The 23346-nt window shown below is 43.4% G+C and overlaps 2 protein-coding genes across 6 annotated transcripts; one reads left to right on the top strand and one right to left on the bottom strand.

Annotated features, from left to right (window-relative positions):
- LOC131889628 (serine/arginine repetitive matrix protein 1-like) lies at positions 1-17313 on the top strand. Of its 5 annotated transcripts, none has more exons than XM_059238771.1 (8): positions 1-437; positions 10879-11063; positions 11137-11211; positions 12280-12604; positions 13127-13337; positions 13720-14947; positions 16145-16189; positions 16497-17313. In XM_059238771.1, the coding sequence occupies exons 1-8, from the start codon at positions 419-421 to the stop codon at positions 17046-17048; spliced, it is 2640 nt and encodes an 879-aa protein (XP_059094754.1). In that variant the 5' UTR covers positions 1-418; the 3' UTR covers positions 17049-17313. The 5 variants fall into 5 exon arrangements, with proteins under 5 accessions (XP_059094754.1, XP_059094769.1, XP_059094762.1 ...); XM_059238794.1 differs by lacking the exon at positions 1-437 and adding an exon at positions 5926-6194; XM_059238786.1 differs by lacking the exon at positions 11137-11211.
- Positions 17230-22895, bottom strand: LOC131889686 (uncharacterized). The gene is made up of 3 exons (XM_059238847.1): positions 22695-22895; positions 19343-19570; positions 17230-17525 (listed from the first exon to the last, which is right to left on the bottom strand). Exons 1-3 carry the CDS (start codon positions 22771-22773, stop codon positions 17311-17313), a joined length of 522 nt encoding a protein of 173 aa, XP_059094830.1. The 5' UTR covers positions 22774-22895; the 3' UTR covers positions 17230-17310.
- Positions 22896-23346: the final 451 nt, after the last annotated feature.

The raw sequence follows: 23346 nt of genomic DNA, 5'->3' as shown, positions 1-23346 counted from the left end.
ATTGTCTTTACGGGATTGCCGTGGAACTGGATTCTTATTCCTGGCTGATGTCCGGCTGAGTTGGCGGGCTTCGGGCTGTCTAATGTTATGACGGCGTTCCAATCTCAAGTATTCAGGGCTGAGGGAGGAGTGAAGAGCCAGTCGGGAACAACATGGAACTTGGACCCGGACTGAGAGTCTGGTCGAGCGCCGGGACAGGAATAAGAACACTGTCGATTGAGCTTTCTCGTACGCTCACCCACACATTGAAGGCATCATTGCTAGTTCCCAAACAGAGAAGACATCTCGATGGACCTTGAAATTGAATGTGGGGGTCATATGGCCGTGGTGATGATCATTGATCATTGAGTGCGTGCTTATTAGTGGCATCATTAGTAGTCAAAGATAATTTAGTCGGCATCCAATCCAAAGCATCATCATGGCTTCCAGAAACAAAGGTAAGGACACCGTGCTCAGATCAAACCTGTTCAAGTACGTTTTTCATAGGTAAGCCTATTTATTTCTGGATTTTGAACATCCTTGACTCGAACATTCCCAATCAATCGAATAAGAAATTTGCATCATCTTAGTCAGAACCAGGCCCGGGCAATATATGTGTGGAAGATGATGTTGATTGACATGAAAATTGCATAAAACATCGCCCAAACTTGCAGATTTAGTAAAACAAAAACACACTCGTTGACCAATGTCAGAGGGCTGCCAAGGCTACTTTAACGTTCGTAACAAATCAGAAGGAAACGGAAAAAGCCTTATCATAATAAAACGAAAATTGCATCGCAAAAAAAGAACTAATTTAAAAATCTGTCATCTACCAAACCAAATTCGGGACAAGTGGTGACAAGGGCAAACGATGGCAAGAGTAGAGCAAACATGATTTTGATTTTGCTTCCACAATAATACTTTGGACCTTATTTATCACGTGATTTTTAGTCAACAAAGAGTCAAGTGATGATGGGTGGTCGGAGCTATTATCAGTGCATAACATGAGGGAATATTCATGAGACGGCTGTTATCATGCCCAGTGACTTTTGCTATGGTTCATGATAAGATGTTTGCAAAAAGCACGAATTGATTCAATGGCATGACAAAACTTCTCCAAAACTGACCTGATTTTAAAATGGTTATCAGAAAAAAATCAAATTTTTCACCTGAAATAGCTGAAGTAACAAAATAAGTTGTAGCAATAAGAAAAAAATAGCCGATTAAATGGAAAGACTTGCTCACAAAAAAATGCGGGTAATCTTGGACAAGTTGGATGAGGTTTTTTTTTTTGTAAATTTCTGGCCGGCTCTGGCTGTTTCGATTCATTTCATAAGGATTTTTTGCGAACCAAGTATCTCGTTCCATTGAAATGCTTTCAAAGGTAAAACAAGCAATCTTTTCCATGATGATAATTCCACATTTCATGACGAAACCCTCTCAAGGAGAAGTTGCCCGTGGTATTTGCCAAAAAAAACAACAAGAACTTTCTTCTTCTTATGGTGAATGGCTGTAAATTCCCAAGCTAGTGTCATCTGTTCCAAGCAGGGAGTCCTTCAACATCTTCGGGATCAATGATCAATTACAACTACCAGAGTCCAATTGAGTCACTGACCAGTCAGAAACACGGTCGACATCGTTATCTTTCCTCGCTTCTTTACCCTTTTCTCAACGGGAAATCGTTTGTTCTCTCACCAAAGCATGAGAAGTTTGAGAACCTACTAACGATTGGTTTTCAATGAACTTCAGCGGGGAAGCTTGTCTGTCGTAATCATGGCATAAAATGAGGGCAAATCAAACCAAGAAACGCCCACCCCCTTCCCTTCAAGTGTAGTAATCAGTGTTTTTTCAGTACGTTGAAGGTGTAGAGACCACAAAGCCCACCAGACCGTTCACTATTATAATATATCCAGGTGATTTGCCGACATGATCCAGAGTGTATTGCTCCACCCTTCCTCCCATTGAAAGAGTTCTTCTAATCATCGAAACGGTGATTGCTGTTCTTGCCCGTGAAGAGAGTAGAGAATGTGAACATAATTTGAGCGATTCGATGCTGCTCATGATGATTTTCAGTATGCCCTTGAACAAGAATGAATAGCTCAATCGATTCCTCCCCTCTGGCTAATCAGTTATCTCTGAATAAATACCGCTTGGGCTCCCTTCTGGGTTGGATTTCTTTCTTAACCCCTCGCCAGTTTAGACATGTTTTTCTTTCCCCTTGCAAACCAATCTAATAATCTTCACCGGGCTCAAAAATGCCCCCTACTATGGAATGAATAGTGGCCTGGGCAATTCGTCTCCCCATTTTTCATTCCGTGTATTGGTGTTCCTTCGGCTCAAAATCTGTAAACAACCTTGTGAATTGATGCCACGTAAATCTGAGTATTTTTATTACTAAAACAGGGGCATCAATACCAATTCGTTCGAAGAAACTCATTTATGAAGCTTCCCTACATAAATATTCTAACATCAAGAGCCCATGCAGTACGTCATGTGATTTGAATTGGAAAAGTATTCAGTTGAATTGACAAAGCAAAAATACACAGTTATAAAAAAAACGTTGTGAATTCAAAATTCGCCGTTTGAAATTCAGAATTGGCCATCGTTTGGCCAGCAATCCATCGAAAATCAGGACCATAATTATGATTATCTGTCATGCCGGGAAAAAAGAAATTGCTTTGGTCTGAGATCTCCCAAGGCATTTAAAATGGAATGAATAACCTCAAAAAGATATTATTCTCAATGCAAACCAAGCCCCCGATTCCTCTGATTTGAAGTGATATCAATCCTCTCGAATGGATATATGTATCCTTAGCTTTTTTTATAACAGAACATTCGTCCTGATATGATTGCAAAAGATCATCCCACACGAAAAACACTCGATTTTTGACTGTTGCCTTTCAAAATGGTTGCCATGATTTGTGGTTTTCGAGTAGAAGACACCAAACCTTGGCAACATTATAAGATTCCGGTGGGCGGGTAGATATATTGACACTTATATAAGAGCAGCCTCCAGATGTTCGTGGACAAGCATACTTCATACTGATAAGATGCAATCCCAGACTTACATAATACCCGTCTGGAGAGATGCTAAAACCCAAACCACGTGGGTGTATTACCCCAGTGCAAATAATGCTGAACAAGTCCTCTTCTCCCTCTCCAATTGGCTTAAAGAGTGCAAATGAGAATGTTGATCTCGCACCTTGCTTGATTCAGTTAGGTTCTCCACAAATTTGGAATTTTTTTAAAGCCAACTTTGGTGAACCAAACCCGCTGGGCCAGAATTCACTTCCTTGTGCTAACAGTTCGCTCACTATGTACTACTGAATACGCCTGGTGGATGCATGCACTCTAAAGATTTGGTGGGCACGTGTGTGGGTGTTCTTCCGTTGAACGGAGGAGGATGGTATCACCTCCAAGTCCAATCTAATTGACTGGAATAACGTAGCCAACATTTATTGGTCAGGGAGACACAGTGGGAATGGTTTCAGGTTCCTATGTCCATTCTGGCTGGCAGATGTTTCGGGAGAGATCACGCCTTTTTCTATGCTAAATCATTACCGCCCAAAGGCATCTGTCGTCGCCCGGAGAATGTTGTTTACCCCTCTTGTTCACGTCAACAACTCGGTCTCTCCATCTTTATCGTCGATAGTCGAGAAATTTCTCATTTCTCCTTCAACTCGATCTGATTTGCTGATGAACAACAACCCCTTGACACACTTTTGCTCCCCTCTTGTTTCCATTCCATCTTGTCAAAAGCGATTAAAATCCAAACCGTGATCGTTCTTCCTACGGGGATGTGTCTTCAATAGGTCCGACCAACATCAATGATTATTGAATGATGAATCTAGTGAATGATGTTTGTAAACTATGTTGAGCCATTGACAACTACTTTCACAACCACTTTCCGTCAGTTTGGCCATGCTTATTGTTCTAAAGGAGCTTCCTTGTCCTCTTGACTGAGTGTCTTGTTGGGGTGGTATTTCGACGAGGCCCTTTTAAGAAGTTTATCGAAGGTCCAGGAAGTTTGCCACCCTCCTCATTAAGAACAAGACAAGTGTGAAGGGGACTTCTTGTGGCTGAGGGCTCAAGAAAAGGTCCTTGGAAAGGCGAACCAAATCTGTTCACTTTTATGTTGCGGTGCGTGTTTTTTTCGCAACTCATTCTCTGAGAAAATGAGCATCAACTTCTGAGACGACAGCCACAATCATGGACGCCTGTCGTGATGACCTTTGCAATTCCTGTAATTATTCGCCAAGAAATTGAACAACCTAGCCTTTTTTATTACTATTGTGAGCAGCCCACACAGATCTAACCGACTACCAGGAGTCATGTGAGGATTCTCCGGGTACTTATTATATGTTATTTTGAAGAGCTTCTCGATGATTGTGCAACCAGAGTTGAGGAGGCAGGGGGGGGGAGGGGGAGGGGAGTTTTTACGCTCTTGAAATGTATATTTCCAGTGGCCTCAGAGTTGGCTCCGCTGAACTGCAAATATTTTTGCTTGCCATTCCAATTATCAGATGTGCGAGTGAGTGACTTGATGGGAGAAGTCGGGGGGGGAAGGATTTTGTATTTCGTTTCTCCCGTCTTCTTCTCGGCAAAAGTTCAATCTTCACGGTTCCTTTAAGGCCAATTACGCTTTACTTCACTTCAAGAGAGGCCCCACGACTCTTCAAAGCAATCGATGAAGTACAAAAGTGTACGTAATGAACTAATTGGAGACAAGAAATAATTATCCGCCAGGCAAAACGGCTTACAGATCTCTCATGGAAAAAGTGTACCTTCCAAAAGGACGAGGACGCAAAATGAATAACTGTGATTGGCCATATTGGACTCACTCACTCCGGCTGAAGGGTCGTGTTGAAATCGATCAATCAGTCGTATTGGACTGAAAGTGGAGAAGCAATCACGGTATCTTGCCGTTTTTGGACGCCTGCAAACACTACCACTACAATGCGTACGCATTGACGACCAAATGCCCGAGGTAAAGAGTACAGTTTGTGCACTTGCCAAGGAAAAAGGATCACCCGAAGAAATCAGGGTCCCCCTCCCGCCCCGCCCCTCCCTTTTTCAATACCTATCCTATTGAGTTGCGTTTCTCTCCGCCAAATATTTGTCTTTGGAGTGAACTCGGAACTTTTGCTGCAAACTGTGTAGAACTGATTTGGAACAAGGAACTTGATATGAATGGTGGTGGGTTCAGAGAAGAAACTGGCATTGTCGTCATGTTTCTTGCAGTGCCTAGACAAAGTGGTGGATCATTGCCATGGTTTTTGTCTTGAAATCATGAGATCGCCGCAATTAAAACAAATCTCGAGTTTCAAGCCTAACTTTGGGGATTGGACTTCGGAGACGAGATTGAGTCGGTCCCAGCAATTCCAAAGGGGCTCATTTCCTCTTCCTAGATGCCTATCTTTGGCCCGGCATTCTCATTTATCTATAAATCCGAATAAAGTATGCCGGAGTCTTGATAATTTTTGCCCATTTGGGCCACCAACCAGTTTTCGTATCCTAATTGTCTCAGGTGTTTTTTTAACCGTGCTCATACATATAGTAGTAAGTGGATAACTGTGCGTTGTGTGTGTGTGGTGTGTGTGAGTGTGTGTAAGAGCGAGCGAGTAATGTGGAAGTCTCCTCCAGCCATTGAGACATATTCGAAATGCTTTCAATGGGGCCTCAAACATGTTAAGAAGGCCTCATCAGGGTTTGTCGAACCACCATAACAATAACAGTGAGCGACCATTGGCAGCCAGCGCTCTTGAAAATCAACCTCCAGCACTTCTAAGGAATACGCAAAACCACTTACTGTACACACGGTGCACGCACGACCTACAAGCCCTCGAATGAGTCCGTCCGTACTTACGTTGAATTCCCCTTCCGTACTTGCACTCCTATCATCATCATCATCATCCTCAACTTCTTCGTCATCCCTCTCGTTGGCTTCTTTGCTCTTCAAACATGACCAAGACGACGTCTTGGAGACGAATGCTTTGAACGAGGGTGGTGGTTGAACACTTGGTGGATGTTGGCCAGCTGCTTCATTGGCATACCAGTCGTCGCTCTTCAGTCAGTCAGTCAGTGAGTGCTTTGATTTCCATTGAGAAACAAGTGAATCCAAACATTGATCGGGAGGATGCTGACGCTTCCAATCCGCTGATTGTGCATTAGCGTTCCATGTTTTGGAGAAATTGGAATCGTAGTGTTGTAAGAAGGTAAGGGCTATACGCCATCAACGCGATACGTCATCATTTTTAGACATGTCTTTGTAGTCAGACGACATGAATACAATTGTGCTCACGCCTAATTGATTGACCGCCGCCATTCATTAGTTTATTATGCTCCAGTGACTTTCAAGGGTAATGAATGAATGTTAGTGGACAGAAATGTAGGCAAGTGAGTGATTCCGACGGGATCATGCACGCACCGTATATCACATATTGGTATTTAACTACATATACTCATGAAAAAGTGAGTGAAATTGGGACTTTTTAAATAATGTATTAACCGATTTTTTTTTGTTTTTCATTTTTTTCACCATGGTCTAGGAAAGTAGTGCTATGCAAAGTGCTGATATATAATTACAAGAGGATGCCTATGTAATAATTTGTTGCATATTTGTATACTTTTGTTTCACGATTCACGATCGGTCTGCAACCTCAAACTCGTTGGTGGACCAAATATCATATAAAGATTGAAAGTTAATAACTAGGTGAATTATAACCTTTCATTTTAATAGTACTGGAGATTACATTCCCTGAACCGTTTAGAAAAGCCCGTGAAAAAACAAACAAACCAAAAAAATGAATAGCAGGGCTGATTCAAACATGCTCTAATGAAGGGGTGATTGATTGTAGTATTCAGCTTATTTCGCAAATTGCAAGATATCTGATTTAAGTACGAGAGATCATTTCATAAAAATATACTTCAGATCAGAGAGTATTAGAATTGCAAATGAAGCTCCATTAGATTACAAAAAGAATAGACTCCCTCTTCAATGACTCGTAGAGCATAGTAGTAGATTTCCCTTGTAATTACCATAATTCCAGTTGATTCATCTGGAGGGAAATCTCTGGGAGCTGAGACATTTCGAATTGATAATAATTAGACTGAAAGTAGGAAGAAGCAAGAGGCGTGAGAAGAATGTTTGAAATAGCTGCTTTAAGTTCACTCCAGCGGGTTCAAAAGAGTGAAAGATTTGTGCTTCAAGCGGGAGAAAGTATCGCAAGGTTCCGACGTTCGACTGGTACTCACATGTAATACTACTTGAAGTTACGTAGAGTGTGCAATGGTATCATAAATCGTGTCTCTGGCACAATTACTAATCACGCCTTTGTGCCTTTGTCAGGGCTGAATTGGCTAGAAGGTAACCCTCTCTAACATCGTTCCAAAAAGTACCGGAGCCTTACCCGAAAGTTGAAGTCGGCTCAACATTTTATTGGTTTCTTGAACACGAGAGAACTTTCCGAAAGGCAATAACCACGTGCATGCAATAATGAGGCAGGCTAGAGTTCGGCCTCGTTCATCTCTGGCGGATTTTTCGACTGGTACACTACGGTGTATGCAATTTCTTCTGCATTCAATAGAGATCTTGGTGATCTCATCTCTTTAAGAAGAGACGCTCAAGCCAATCCATCATCATCTTGTTTTGGCAGATCTCTGATCTCCGCTCTTGACCTTGATTGCCCGGTTGATTTGCTTTGGGATGCCAAATCATGCACACTTGCAGAGCTTGCTTGTTGAATGACCGATTCTCCCAGCGAAGCCATCCCATTCCACCGCAACCCTGCCGAATGACCGGCTGGATCAATAAACATGGATTTGTCTTTGAAATGTCAAAATGACTGGGAGCTTCATCAATCTCCGGTGCCAAATGTCCTTGTCTCGCGGACTTTCAACTGGTTAGATCCTGTCAATGATTCATGTCGCGGCTCTTTGGTGCCACACAAGTTCGTTCATGGCGTATTTGGTGGTTGCAAAAGCGAGGAAATGAGATGAATACTGCAAAGGCGGAGTTGATATACCGGTAAAAACAAAAAAAAGTGCTCTTGGAATGGATGAAGGAAGGATTTGTTTTGGTCGGATATTGTCACGGGTTCGATAAAGGAGCGAGGAGTAAATAGGTTGAGGTCGCTTGGGGTTTTCGCGGATATTTAATGGCTGATGGAGACAATGCTTCTCCGGCATTAACCCACCATGGACGGACTACAAATGGTGATTGAAAATCGAAAGTATGGGGACCAACACAATGCCACCTTGAACTTTTTTTTCTTCCTCTAAACAATGCCTAAAGAGTTCGCCAATACACAATAGATAGCCACTCATTTTAATCTCATCCGGGAGGGTGAGAAGTGAGAATGGCATTGCCTTCCCATAGCGCCGTCTTTGCCAATTGTTAGGCAATTTCCGACTCAAAAGGCTCTTGGGTTTCTCTAAAGAATGTCGCTTAGGCTAAGGAGATGCGGTCCCCAATTTATCGCCTCCAAGAGTTACGTACAAGACAGTACAAGACAGTACAGTATAATGCATACGGCAAGTCTGAGAAGGTTAAGGATCACCATTGGTCCGTGATTCCAGAATGGATTATCCTGGATTATGTTTTTCTTCTTGGACCTAACACGGTTTGAGATTCTGTTATTGAGAGGAAAAGAAGTGAAATATGTCTTGATTTATGACAGATATGAACACGAAAGTTGGGTTATATTCTTGAGATCGTTCAGTAGACTTGTGTGAGGCTTAACATTTGCTATTCAGCACAATAGCAGTGGCCAAGTTCCCATTCTTCCATTGATTTCACCCCTTCAGGACAAACTCCTCGAGAGATATTGTCAATTCTTGTCGTTAGAACAACCAAACTGGAAACGACTTTGCGTGTATGAAGCAAAAAAAACGCACCTCGTAAAAGACTTTAAAGGGAGGGGATTCCATCCTTCGCTGACCGTTTCGCCCCGGAAATTGGAGACATTTCATGGCTGCTTCGCCTTTTTCACCCTTTTCCAATCCTGTTACACAATTTTGTCTTGCATATCCCAAGGATTATGCAGATCCCATTCCTTCCACGAAATCCAACCTCATGCTGTCGGTAGTCAACGCAATCCTTGACTTGAGTACCCTCTTCAAGTGTGTTTCTCGACGCAATTTGAACAAGTCATCTTGGCAAGGTCGGAGTTGCAATATGGATTGCGAATTTCCGTTATGTATGTACAATACAGCAGTATGTGTGTTATCTAGAGCATTGTGGCTGAATGCAAATGAGTGAAAGTGTGGCAATCTCAGGTTTCGATCTCGAGTCCAACCAACCATCCAACGAGTGTTTTACGGCTAGAAATGTATCGTGCTACTTGTCAGATCGGGGCGATCACAACCAGATTCATTACCATGTCAAATGAACGAGGATGGCCATCAGCGAAACTGAGCTTTCGGTTGGTGGTCCAGGCATACAGTCCAATGACTAGAGCCCCTGTGGTCTTGATCGGATTGAGTATTTTATCATAGGAGTGTGAGAAATGCGAGGTCCCCTCTTTTTTATGCGACTGTTAGAATTGTTTGGAGGGGGTAAACAAATGGCTAAAAAACGGTGTCTCGATGATCGAAGATAGAAAATGCACCAATGGTTTTCACTTGCTCTGGAAAGTGCTTAAACCAGCTGCAAATGCATAAAAATGTGTAAATTCAGTCTTTATCTGATTACTTTTGGGTTTTCTCTTCCACAGGTTTCGCTCCCCTTTTCATGCCACAGCATTGAGGCTTATTGTATTTGTCGCTCTTGCTTAGTTTGTATAAATGAAAAGGAAAAGGAAGCAACTTATTTGAGACGCGGCAGTACAAATTATAATCAAGTGCTTGCGTCGAGTATCCAAAAAGCAAAAGCAGTAAAGAAAATATAGGAGGTTAAACGAAACAAAGATTATGTGGCTCAAGAGAGTAATTAGGCCCACAACCCTGGTTTAACATCTTAAAGAGAATCCGCAATTTGTTGAATTTATGTTGATCATGGCAGAGCAAGTGCATTGGGCATTTGGCCTCCGGAACAATAAGAAATGGGTCATGAAAGCGTTGAAATTACCAGCATGGAGCTCCGAAATCATGTCCACGAATCATGCACCCTTTGTGCTCATTTGCATATTTACTCCCATAATGATGAGTTCCATCAAGATACTCGGGCTCTTCTTCATCATAAAGTCATCAAAGTCATCAGAATGGGACTTTGAGAAGGAGAGGGATCCATCAGATCGGGAAAAGGTTCATTGCCGAACTGAATTGGTGGAGGAGAAATCGTGACACCCATTGCATTGCATTGTCGATGACTCTTGGCAATAGTAATAATAAGGAAGACGAACACGATAAGAACAACAACAACCCTACGGATGTTGTCGTTGTACGGTGCTTTGGTAGTGGCATTTGCCATCGGAAAATTTGCCTCCTAGGGAGGAGACCACTCGAAAATCGTACTCCTTCCGACTTCAACTCCCGAGTTCAATCACTTGAAGAAATTTCTCGCGGTACATTCATTGCCAACGAGAAAATGCGAAGAAGTCAATCGAGCGACATACCGGGGTTTCGCTCCATCCCAGTTCTTGGAGATGAATGGATGTACATTGAGTGTTGTTGTTGATGATTTGGGAGGGTTGTCAAAAGACTATTGGGGCTATTGACCCACTTCCAGTCAACATCAATCGGGGTAGTTCCTGATGAAATCGCAGGGAAAAAACTGGCCTGGAATCTGAATAACGACAGGAAATTCGTTTTTCCACAGGTTTAGATTAGGGTTATGGGAATTTGTTGCCCATATCATTTGTGGTCAGGGTATCAAGTGTCAACAGAACTATGAGTCAACTTGCGTTCAAATGGCCATCCATGAATCCTTTTTTTTATTGATATTTTTTTGTTAAATTCCAGATTTGTTGTCGCAAAGCCTTAAAGGCCGGACATCTTCCCAATTCAGGTCCACCCGCGTGGTTAGGAGTCAATTCTTGTCCAGGTCAGTTGGTGAAGAGGACGAGGACGACAATTTCGACGGAGACTCCATTATGGATTTGAAGAAGCAACTAGCCCTCACCAAACACGAGCTCAATATGTCCAAAGTAAGTAGACGTACACCCCTGGTCTCATTCTTGGATCTCTGTTGTTAATTCCACATTTACTTTCATCTCGAAGGACCGCTGTCGTGAACAGAATCAGTTGTTGTCTCATAAGGATGAGATCATTGTCAATTTAGCTCATCCTGGTCAGGTATTGGTTTGCATCAGATCTGCGTGCTTTTTGCTTTTCGCTTCTGTCTTTCTTTGCACTTAATCACTCGAGTTTCAATGGATGAACTTCTATTATTTGTACGTAGGTACACTCAACTTTTGGCCAATCAGTTTTTTTCGGGGGCGCGACTCCTACACCTTAGAGGACGCCTCGCTTTTAATTTGTTCTTTGTTTTTGTTCAAAGCACTTTTGTGGGTGGGGAAATGTGATTACACTTTAAACAAACCTACCTACATATCTACCTACCTAACTATCAACCAACCTCTCCCTTCAAATCATTGCAATGACATTTCAAAAGAGCTGCCACAGTTTTCATTAGGATTTCCACCTATCGGAAATAACCAAATTAATTATTCGCACACGTCATTACTGCTAAAGATCGCCTTTGCGTCAAATTAACAAGTCATGCTGGTGGGCTTGTTTTCCATATGCAAGAATTCTCGTATTTAGGTTATACCTGCTTTTAAAGGTCACTTGGCATGTAAAGTGAGGTATTTTTTATCAATCCATGCCATGACAACTGGGTTCAATTCAATTTTCTCAATCGCTTCCCATTGGAAAAACCTGCCTTTGAGGTCGGTCTGATAAAATGACATCACTCCGCGGCCAAAAGGGATCCGCTCGCACACTCTTGAAGTTCGTCACTCCAACTTGTACACACACGCTTTTGTTTTCCACAAAAAATCGAAAAAAAACGAGAGCGGGTTTGAGAGTGCTGCCACTTGCTTACTTACTTATACGTACGTATATACTCGTACGTACTCTGGTACACGATGATGATGGCGATGATAGACAAAAGCAGTCCCTGCATTCGAGTAAGAGACACATCACCTGTAGGAGGAGCCGCCTTTATGCTCCTCATGCAACAATTCAATTGAACAAAAGTGATTTCTTTTTGTTTTGTGTTCAGAAACAAAAGCCATTCCGCACGAAAAAGTTCATTTCTGTGTGGCAGTTGTGTTGCTTCAGGCTTCTCGTCGGTAATAGCACTGAGGGTCTCTCTGGTTTTGGCAATTCGGTAATCTCATTGGGTGTGTTGTGTTCCAGCTCACGCGGTCCATCAGTACTTCGGGACATTGTAATGGCGATTTGAGTCATGTGGGTCCGGGATCACCTTATCGGACATCATCTGGATCGCTCAACGGCTTGGGATCCCGCCCGAGTTTGAATAAAGAACTTATGCAAAAGCTCCGGAGCATGACCGAAACGATCAAAATGCTCTCCCAGGAAAACTCCAGTCTAAGGACCGAGAATGAGGAGCTTCGCGATGATATGCTCGTGGATAACACACCCACTCCGTCCATGCCTCCGGACAATCATGTACCACAGTCGTCGGAAATAATTGCGCCAAAGATGGATTCGCAAAAAAACAGTAAGCAGGGTTTAAGTTTTGTCGCAAGTTTGAGAAATTCTCCTCTGAAAAAGCGATTAGAAATTGTGTTTAAGGAATCAGTTGACTTTTACTCCTGGGTCATCAATCATCATTTAGTATCAAGTTCTCTCGAGCAAAAAATTCAATGCAGATTTTTCATTTCGTTATTATAAGTGGGATAATTTTCACATTATTGAGAACTCCACTTTCGTTGATCGCTTTTATGATAATTGGATTTTCAGCATGTGATAAGGCGAATATTCCTTTTTGTTGCAGTTGTAAAAATTCCTGAAAGTGCAACCATTGTGTCCTTTAGAAGTTAGGAAAAACAGTTGCTCAGCCACAAGTTGACGTGACATATTTGAAAGAACAGATGCGTCTTAGGATGGATGCGTTGTGGTTGGGGTTAATTCGACGAGACCTCGAGGATTATGCGGGAGCCATATTTTTTCCTCCCAGATGCTCCACACTCCACCAACTTCACCTTAATCAGCCTAACTTCTCGACTTGAATTTCTTCCAGATGATTACGACGACCTTTCCAAACCCCAATTGATCTCCTTAATACTTTCTTACGATGCCAAGGTGAAAGCCCTTACCACAGAAGTCGCGGAATTGGCCCGATGTCGGGATGAGGTTCACACCAAAAGCGCCGAGAAGGACAAATATAAAGCCTTGGCTCGAAGACTCAAGGAAGAAAGGAACCAATACAAAGAGTCTTTGGACGATAAGTTGTAAGTGGAAGTTGAAGAGTGATTTTCCGTGTAATGATGATGGCATTAACCTTCGATTGTCACTGTCGATTACTCTTACCTTGCCACATTTAAACGTGACCCTGTGTGGTCTGAGGCGAAGACTTCCGCTTTGAGAGCTTGTGGTTGAGAGTCGTAAAAGGGTTGGAGTTGTGAAAACCACGAGAAGTTCAATCGAGCAGTAAGGTGTAACTTTGACAGCCTCATAATGCTATCAATCGTTAGCAAACATCCTGTAAAACAAAACTAACGACCCAAAAATTCATCCACTTGTTGATTATAAAACCTGCACTTAGGGCTCATTGAACATGCAATGACAGTCATGAAATCTCGCAGTTAAAGACCATTATTTCATCCTTTCAAGGAATGAGCAATCCGAGTTGAAGGATGAAATGGAAAAAATGTCCGAACTCATCGGTGATCTCCGTGAGAATTGCCAACAACTCCGAGATGAGCTCTTATTATGCAGGAGCAACAGCCAGAGCAAAGATTATCCCTCGGAATTTATCAGTGTGGGAACGCAAGTGCGGTTTCCCGAACAGAAATCCCGTGCTTCGTCCCTCAGTAATATGAAGAAAGGCTCGGCTCCCTCATTGGAATCTGTCCGTCGTGCAAAGGCTGTTTATGGCCCAGCCAAGGCCACTGCCAGCTCAGCCGGAAAAACTCGCTCCAGTGTGTCAAATTCGACCTCTTCGTCGATCGTGTCTCTCCGGGATGATCCAAAACAAAAGCCTTCCCCCCGAGGGAGCCCAATAAAGAAACCCCAAATGAGTGGAGTACGATCACCCGCCCATGGAGTTCGAGGCACTCCGTCCAAGTCTGGCGGGCCCAGAATAGCCAAACCTGTGGTAAAGCCGTCGCCGGTTCAGATGAGCAGCCCATCGAAAAAGCCTCTCTCTTCCAGATCATCCTCGCCTTTGACCCCTCCTAAGTCCATTACTAGTAACACTAGCTCTGGAAAACCCTCTCCTCTGCACCAAGGGTCCTCTCCCGCCAGAATATCCCGAATCCCCCAACCCTCTCCATCCAGAATACCAAGTGCCACACGTTACCAATCACCTTCCCATATCCGGCAGCTTACTCAGCATCACAGTAGGGCTGAATTGACTCCAAGCCCGCCCCCACCACCGCCTCCTTCTCAAATTCCAGAGCACGAGGAGGCCACGCCCAGCCCTCCAAAGACCCCTGTGGAGCCCCATAGTGGGCCAGGTCCGTATCCAAGTACTGCCTGCTTTACTAACGATGACATTGAGGACGAACTAGACTCGTCCGTGCTTCGCATAGAAGCTGACGGAAAAATCCAGATGGAAATCAAATCGAGCGACAACTCTCTGAGGTCGAGGTCCCCCGTCCTACCGAAAGGTCAGGACAAGGGCGATTCTCACGCCGGCGAAGGGTCATCATCCAATGAAAGCAATGCTGATGAAAATGACGAGCCCTCCGCCGATGACGAAGGAAGCCGAGATGGCGATCATACCGAAGACAAGGACCTTGGAGGAGTGGACACGCCCCGAACGTCGAGAAGACGGAGTGAGGGCGGGTCTCTGGCCGCCAGGCGAGTTCAAAGGACTTGGAAACACTTCTACGAAGAGGTAAGGTTCACTGAATCCTTTGAGTTGAGGGTTGGAGTCTCTCGTCGTCAGATGGCGGTAGTGAACAGAACCAGGCTGCCCGAAAAGCGTTGGCCCCCAATCTCTGGTGATGGACCAGAGACAATGCGGATAGGAACCATAGCAATATCCGTTTAACGAGAGACGCCACTCGTAAATTGTTCCAATAAAAATTGGGAGACCATTTTCATGGGATTGCTGAACATTTGAGTGGCTCAAAAAGCCAACTCTAGAAATCCCTGCCATTGGTTCTTAAGCCGTTTCCTGGTTGTGTGCCATTCGCAAACAGGGCCCTTTTTCCCGACCAAGCTCATTCTGACTATTAACCACGTTTTAGCCAATGTGTGGTGCTAATCGACCATAAATTCCGCAACTTCTGTGTTGTTCCTTCTAATGGGGGCACATTTACCAAGTTGGAGCGAGATGTCACGTACTCGGGGCCGCAATAAGGTTCCAACCACATCCATTCTCAGAGCCGAGTCATTAAGAGTACATTTTTTCCTATCCACATGTGCTCACCCACCCACAAGCTCAAAATATGGCAAGCAGGATACTCTGCCCGATGTCGGTTACACAAGTCCATAATGTGCTTTGAGTTCGGCGGCATCCATCAAATGCTAGCAAAGCCGTCTTTTTATAGTTCTGAGCTCTCCCTAACTTATTCTTTTCATGAGACTCTGGGTATACAATTACTTGTAGAACACATCTCCAACAATTACTTCTACAGCCCAAGGAACAATCTGGTAAAGAGGAAGAGGGACGAGGGCCAACTCCGGAATTGCCCTTGAGATAATAGACGTCCCACATTGCAACTCGAGCGAAAAATAGCTAACTTCATTAAAAGTCCCTCGTCTACAATGGTGGACTGTGGGGTAGAGCATGCACCAGTATTCTTGTCGTATAACGCTGCACAAGGAAAGTGTAAGAGTCTGTGAGAGAGAAAAGAACCAGAACATCCTTTTGTTCTTGCCGAAGGCAGCTTCACTTGTGGATTTGTGTGCTGCGTGTGTGAAGGGCTTTTATCGGGATACATTTGTCACCGGGTTCTTGTTCTTCCTTATCGGTGGATATGTTGTCACAACCGCTTTCTCGTTTTCTGTACTCTCGACACAAACCAAGAGTCAGACTTTGTCCAACGTCTTGCTTAAAGAAAAATGGTTCTTTGTTCAATTCCCGCAGGAATGTCATCCCGAGGCTGAAACGCTTGTCCCTGAATCGGAATTGGTAATCGTGCATAAATGTTTGGGACTTGCTGATCAAATTATAGTGTCCATAATGCTTTTCCTAACTTCTTTTGAATGTTTGAGTGGGTGCTGATTTTCGTTTTTGAATACCATTATTCCACGTCGCTTTTTTTGCGTTTTATATTAACTGCAAGATCACCAGTCCTATCTCATAACGTGCAAGCTAATCAATTGGACAATTGGCCGTCACCATTTGATCGCAGTTATGGCTGCTCACACATTCTGAAATATTTGCTATCTTTGTGATCGGATTAAATTTGAACGTGGGTGATATTTTATCTTTTCAGTTGGAAGAGCGGAGAGAGCAGAATCCGGATTTGTCCCTGAGCAAATTGGCCGAGACCACTCTCTCTTCGCATCAAGGTCAGACCGAGGAGTCAATGAAGTCCCTCATCACAACAAGTTCACCCCGAGACCTGGATCGCAAATACTCCCTTCCCTCGAACATTAATGAATCCGTCCGTGCCAATGATGACCTCGATGACGCCATCAACGGCATCGAGTGTGCGATCCAAGGCCATCAAAATCGATCCAAATCCTTGTCGACGATCAAGCAAGGGCTGAAAATTCACATTGCTCGGCCTTGGCTGAAGAAGAAACCGGCCGTTGTGGAAGAATCATCAGAGGAGGAGATCGATCGGGTGTGTGGATCAATACAGAGCGTGATTCGAGCCCATGATCGACGCCAAAAGATCCTCCAAAGACTTGAGGCGGATAAAGACATGTTTGTGAGCGGCAAGGTGGACGCCCTGAAGGCCAAGTTCAATGAGAGGCGGGCCAAGACGGCGGCTGAGCGATCCGATGGGGTGACGGATGATGACGAGGATGTCGTCTACTGATTTGTTAAGCTATGCGTGACTTCCCCATGATCATGTTCACCAAATAGTCATTTAACTACATATACTCCTACTGTATTCTGGTGTATAGGTTTTTGTTTTCGTTCCATCATTTGTTTGTTTGCATAAAGTGGTCACCCCGTCCACGTGGTTTCTCTGCGACCGGACATTCAATCAAACCATGTGATAAAACAAGTTTATATTTTCCCCCCGTTTTATACAATCCGGAATGATTATTTTGGAAATAAACACTCATTTTTCGCTATCAGTTGCCCAGAACCTCGATCTCCTTCCGGTTTTCATCCTTGGATAAGCAGATACATTCCCAATCGTTTTTCCCAGAACAAATACCCGAAGATTTTTTCTCCTTGAATTGGCAGTAGATGCTGCAAACTTCCTCATTGATGCATTTGATGTGCCTGGTGGACAGCTTGTCGCCTTCGGTACATTCGCACACACCCATATCAGTGTTGCAATCACCTGAAAAAGGAATTCAAACCAGATTAACATGGCTGTCGGAGAGTCATCTTTGAATGTCTGGCCAATTGAAAGAGTCACATTTTGAGATGAGCGGAGAAAATCCCGAGGACTTGTGCGACAATGTCTGCGCAAATCTGGGAACAAAGAGATCCAGGCCAAAGCCCGAGCCACCGGCAACGACCCAGATCTCTTTTATTCTGGACAATTATTTGCTCCATTTCACCGAGATTTCACATTTATGATGATGGCGTCTGCTGGAAGCTCTGGATGTCGAGCAAGGGAACGGACAGACCTATTCGCACAGTACACGAGATCTGCAGCGAAACTTTCTTTGTCTCAGTCATGAGAAAGATAAAGAAGAAAGAAACTTGGTCAAATGGTAAAACTACAAGGACTCTTTCATCGAATTGGACTCATAACAAAGAGAGACCCCCAAGACATAATATATTCAGAGGGGAGCTGACTTTTGAAGCATCCTAGGAGGTCCAACAAGCATTCTTGAGTCGAAAAGTTTCTGAAGGGATGATGATGAGGAAGAAAAGAAAATCTGTCAAAGTTCCATGACTTGGCAGGATTGGATTGCGCGGAATATTATTATTCTACCATAGTGTTCCCAAAGGGGGTCTCTGTAGCCGTAGCCGCACAGACAGTCGGGCAGACACGCGCACAAAATCAACAGAGCGAATCTCCCACAAAAAGAACAAAGCGTCTCAAAAGTCTCACCATTCATCGCCAAAGTCTCTGCTGGCTTTTGGTCTTTGTGAGAAGATCCCCCCCGAATCTCTCCAGATCCTTGGCATTATACAACATTATGACAATGACATGCAGCATGACTGACATGACAAGCATGCTGGCATGCTTTCTGAAAAGATGGGAAAGATGGGCCCTGAAATATCTATCAATGGTGGACCTTTTTCCCCCATCTTCAATCGTACTCGGAGAATCAAGGCCAAGTCATGTTCTGGTGTTCCTAATTGGAACGAGCTGAGCATTGTCGTGCTCCCACTCTTTTTCCCGCCATTTAGTGACGATCTGGTTGTGAGTGGTTCCAACTACGAAATATGGCCCTCGGTCCTCTGAAGGAACCTTCAGAGTAATGGCCGTGCCTTTGGCCGTCTCTGCTGTCTTCAGCCCTGGTCTCAATCTAGAGCACTAGAGGAACTGCAGAGGATTGATGGAATCAGCTCTGGCTTGATATAATGGCCTCCAGGCTTGAAATTGGCAGCCTCACAAAAAGGCCATAGAGATATCTTCCCCGTTCATCGGGTGGGACGAACGTCCATCCATGTTATATCCACTTGATGATCGGAGAGGCTGGAACTGGTCTTCATCACCTCATGAATGTACAAGTACAATGCATGTACTACAACACACTTCCCCTTGTTCTTCCTATTCCAGCATATCGTAGCGTACATATAGAGGTTGAAAAAGTTGCAAGATCGTGCTTTTCTTTAGTGCCTTTTTCATGTCTCTCTGGAACAGTCTTGAAGTGTTTGCCGATGAGAGGTACTGTACTGAATGTAGAGGGTCTTCATGGAGCTCCCCATTCTCTTAATTCACTCCCGACATTGATCAATGTGATGTTTGCTACGCTCATCAACGGGGCAAAAAGTGGAGCCTCCAATTTGGAGAGGAAACTCTCTCTCGCTCGACCATCTCACTTTAACTAAGGAGGAAATGGAAATGGAGCATGGCCCCTCTTCGACCTGAGTCGAGCATTCATATCGCATTCAAGGAGGGCACACATCCCAATTCAATTACTTTAATTGTCCCCAAGGAATGGAATGGCGCTCCACATCATAACTTGAACCACTTACCCGTTTGCAAGCCACGGAACTGACACCAACCAGCGCAAAGGTTGTTTGCCGCAGTCTCTGTCACATTCCCACCACAGACGTACTTTTCGAGGCCTTCTTCCGAGCAACGGCACTCATTGTCCTGATCGCAGAATCCATCAGAATGGCCAAGGAGACGACACGACCACCGGCAAAAGAACCCGTTGAAGGGCAAACATCGGAGGCTGTCTTCGCGTTTCCGCCGGATTTCTGAAAGCAAATCAATAACAATTAGAACACAAACGATAACAAAGTGCAGTTTGACAAATTCGTTATTGCTCCAGATTGTTACTCGCAGATGTGATCTGATGCAAGGATGCCAACATCAACCAGAACCCTTGTTTGAAATAGCTCTGATGTGCCTGACTCGGATTCCCAGGGTTCAAGTACCTCAAAAATATTCCAAGCTCAATACGAGTTCGAGGTAGTAGTCATCTCAAATTCTCTCTCTCAGGGCATATTTGCAGGTATCGTGCCCCGTTTTTTATCACTGCGCTCAAATTTCTTGCACAACTTTGCTCCGACCATCGAGCTGAAAGCGCTTTCCCATCTAAGACAAAGGCGGCGAGGAGGCACAATCAGCTTGCAGAAAACTTCCATATTTGCTTTCAAGCAAACTTTTCCGTCCATCGAAGCACTCTCTATTGTGTGCAAGTTCGAAATATAACAGAGAAGGAGGGGAACGGGACAATGAATACCCTAGGGGCTTGCAAAGACAATCTCAATGAATGAGGCAAAAATTGGACCTCTGTTCCATTATTATTTGGATCAAACCAGAACGGAATGTATTGACATAAAGCGCGAATGAAGGTGTGCTAGCTCAGCCTGGTCTAGGCCTAAATCAGCTGGAGGTACGTACATACATGTCCTAGCCTTTGTCTTCAAGGTTGACCAGGGGAAGCATTTGATGCGCTTTAAGGTTCCTGCAGCTGTTCTCCGACAGTCCCCATTTTCGCCAAAGTTGTGCATCCCTTGGGAAATCTTTATCTTCTGTCTTAGGTCCTTTCAAGATTTGGTGCTCCATGTTGTGTCATGGCCACATTCCCAATAAATTAGCCATCCGAAGATCTTCTCCCGTGAAAGGAACTATGTTCCTCCCTTGATTATACAAAAGGTTCTGATTGTTCACCTATTACGTACACAATCTAGCGCTCACAGAAAATAATATGCAGATATTTGATTCCACGTCATACATGAATTGACATTACGATGTGGATATTGTTTTTATGACTGGTTCATTTGTTGTTGCCTTCATTCCTAGAACCTCATAGACTGCCATGAATAACCATCAACAAGTCTGGCCTAATGAACAAAGGCATGCCAATGAACTGTTACGATTTGGTGGACAGAATTTCACGGTTGCGGTCTGATCTTAATGATGAAACATTTTTTTCTAGACATTCAGTAGAAATTGCTTCATATAACCACTAACTCAGACTTCTAACTACATGTACACAAATATGTCAGGAAATTTAGCAACCTTGTTTTTTTCTCTTTATGAAAGTTGAATGAATTTCGTATGTTCACGAAGAGTTATTATTTAAGGCTGTTATGAACCTACTAAGAATATCACACAATGGTGGACATTATCTGTGGAATAGTACTTACTATTGACTCCTTTCAGTAGCAGTTGCCTGATGATGTCAGCACAAACTTTCGGAGGTCACTGGGGTACTTTTCGATACAGTAGAAGTACTACAAACTCGAGATACAACGCGCAATGTTCAACCCGAAAAAAATCTAAGGTCTCAAAAAGTCTTTTCTAAAAATAGAAAATGATGATGGGGGAAAATTAAGTCAGAAAACAGCTCTTTTTCGGCTAAGAAGTATTTTTTAAACATATTAATGAGGAAAACTGACAGTTTATAAAATTCCAATGTTACATGAGCCATTCCTATAATGAATAAATGAATTGAATTCAAATTTAAGGAATTGGTAATGAACTATTAAGACTCAAAACTATGATTGACCTCTCAAAACTTGATGGTGAGGTGATTTTCTTTTCCTGCTTCAATGTCCTACCCTGATTTTTGGCGCACCGTGATTCAACTTTTTGGTGCATTTCTGTCACCATATCAACATCTTGGCTCAATATCAGAACTCTGTTTGCTTCAGCAGCCAAACAAATTGAAATAGTTGACAAATTAAATACGTGAAGGGTGCAGGTTGGCTAGGCATGTTGTTTTGTTTTGTTTTTTACGAAGTGAGATGGCAGCTCTCTCGCTCGTCCTGCCATCTGATTTTAGGTGTGCCAATTGAGGGACATTCCCGCTTCGTCGTCACAGCCAACATTAGTTATTTACCTCACCCTCGGGAATGACCGCAGGTTCGCCCATTCATTTAAGCTGTTAAAGCAACTACTCATGCTGTTATTTGAATACCGCAAAGTAGCTTGGACTTGGCAAGCCTCGGATCGAACCAGGATTCGCCAATTGGAAAGCGGATGCTCTACCAATACATTACCCCAGCAAGCCTTGATTTACTTGCTGTCTATAGGTTTGGTTTATAGAATGATGTCAGGTCAGCTCCTTGTTTTCCCTTCACTTCTCAAGGTTCGTATAATTTGAATCGTAAGTCATCGCCACCTCTCACTAAGCATAATTTACAACTACATTAGCTTGTGTAGATTTTTGATCTGACCACATTTATAAAGTAGCTTCAAAAGTTGCCTTCATTTTATTTGGGACCATATCACGTTTACGCCTACCAAGTAATAAAGCAACAAGATGACAACCAGAATGATGGAAAGCCTCCTCAACGACTCCTTTGCATTTCTATGGGGTTCATGCAAAGAGCCCTTGGGATTCACGTAAAAGCATTTACTTCTCTCAGAATAGATTCATAGATATGCCCCAAATCCCAGATGTGACCTTTCTATCCACTGATATTGATTTAGAAAGAATCGACCCAAGATTTTTGGATTAAGATTCCTATGTGAAGTCAATGTTGTACGTTCATCCTAGTAACTGGAAACTTGAATAGACTTGAAAGGATCCAACCCTTGCCGATTCGATCATGAGATCACAGATAAATTGCATTACAGTAGATATACTGAAGGCTCTGAATGAGATCACGGAGTCACCAACAAAAGACCTCTATGAATATACAATGAGGCTATGGGCCTCGAAACTCGTTCCTGGAGGCTTCAAGGCGTTCTCGTTCCCATCCTCGGCCGGAAATTCCAAATTTCCATAAAGAACGAATTTCAAGATGGAAATCATCATCTGTTCTTATGATCTCAACCTTCAGCCTTTGATAAGCTTAGTAGAACTCGTCTCAATAATAATAATACATAAATACATACATACAAGGAGATAAACAATCTCAGACTTACCACTTCCAGATGACGAGCTCATGAAGAAGGAACACAAGATGACCAAAGCAAAAATTCGGAACGACGCTGAAGGAGTCATTTTGTTTTCAAGAGCTGAATGTGTTTTGACGAGAGGGTCTGACCAATTGAGTCTGGTTCAAATTTGTATGCTAATGGACGACAGTATTTCATCTGATTGTCTGTGGGCCAGTCCGACTTCCAACGCAGGTTAGCAAAAAGGCGAGCGATTCGATTGGGTTCGGGGAAATCCTACCTTCCACGAGTCTGTGATGGAGTCATTCACTGCGAAGAACTCGATTCCATACGCTTTATGTATCCTGTCAGGACAGATTTGTGCTCTGATGTATAGAATAAATATCACAGTGCTTGAGTAATGAGTAATGACTCATAACTGGGGTCTAATTCGAAGAACGGAAACTTTTGTTGCTTCTTGAGAGGGTATTTTTGGTTTGTATAACAACAGTCGAGGATTTGAACTGGATAGAAGAGGTTCAAAAGATAATGTCATTTCTCTTATACTTAGGATTCTAGGAAACCGGTCAACAAGTGAGGTTTTATGCTTTGAATTACAGCTAGATCTGAGTCATGGCTATCCATGACCATGAAAAGGTCGATCTCATTTCCGTTCACAAACCACTGAAACGCACGTTCC

The sequence above is a fragment of the Tigriopus californicus genome, chromosome 1 (genome assembly GCF_007210705.1).
Source record: "Tigriopus californicus strain San Diego chromosome 1, Tcal_SD_v2.1, whole genome shotgun sequence".
Taxonomy (NCBI): domain Eukaryota; kingdom Metazoa; phylum Arthropoda; class Copepoda; order Harpacticoida; family Harpacticidae; genus Tigriopus; species Tigriopus californicus.
Note: the sequence above shows the minus strand (reverse complement) of the source record. Positions and strands in the feature narration are given on the sequence as shown.

Coding starts and splice junctions, on each gene's coding strand:
- LOC131889628 (XM_059238771.1), top strand. Junction 11,212..12,279: donor ATTTAGCTCATCCTGGTCAG/GTATTGGTTTGC, acceptor GTTGTGTTCCAG/CTCACGCGGTCCATCAGTAC. Junction 13,338..13,719: donor GAGTCTTTGGACGATAAGTT/GTAAGTGGAAGT, acceptor CATCCTTTCAAG/GAATGAGCAATCCGAGTTGA.
- LOC131889686 (XM_059238847.1), bottom strand. CDS start 22,773: ATGACTCCTTCAGCGTCGTTCCGAATTTTTGCTTTGGTCATCTTGTGT. Junction 19,571..22,694: donor GAGCTCGTCATCTGGAAGTG/GTAAGTCTGAGA, acceptor ATTTGCTTTCAG/AAATCCGGCGGAAACGCGAA. Junction 17,526..19,342: donor GTTCCGTGGCTTGCAAACGG/GTAAGTGGTTCA, acceptor TTCCTTTTTCAG/GTGATTGCAACACTGATATG.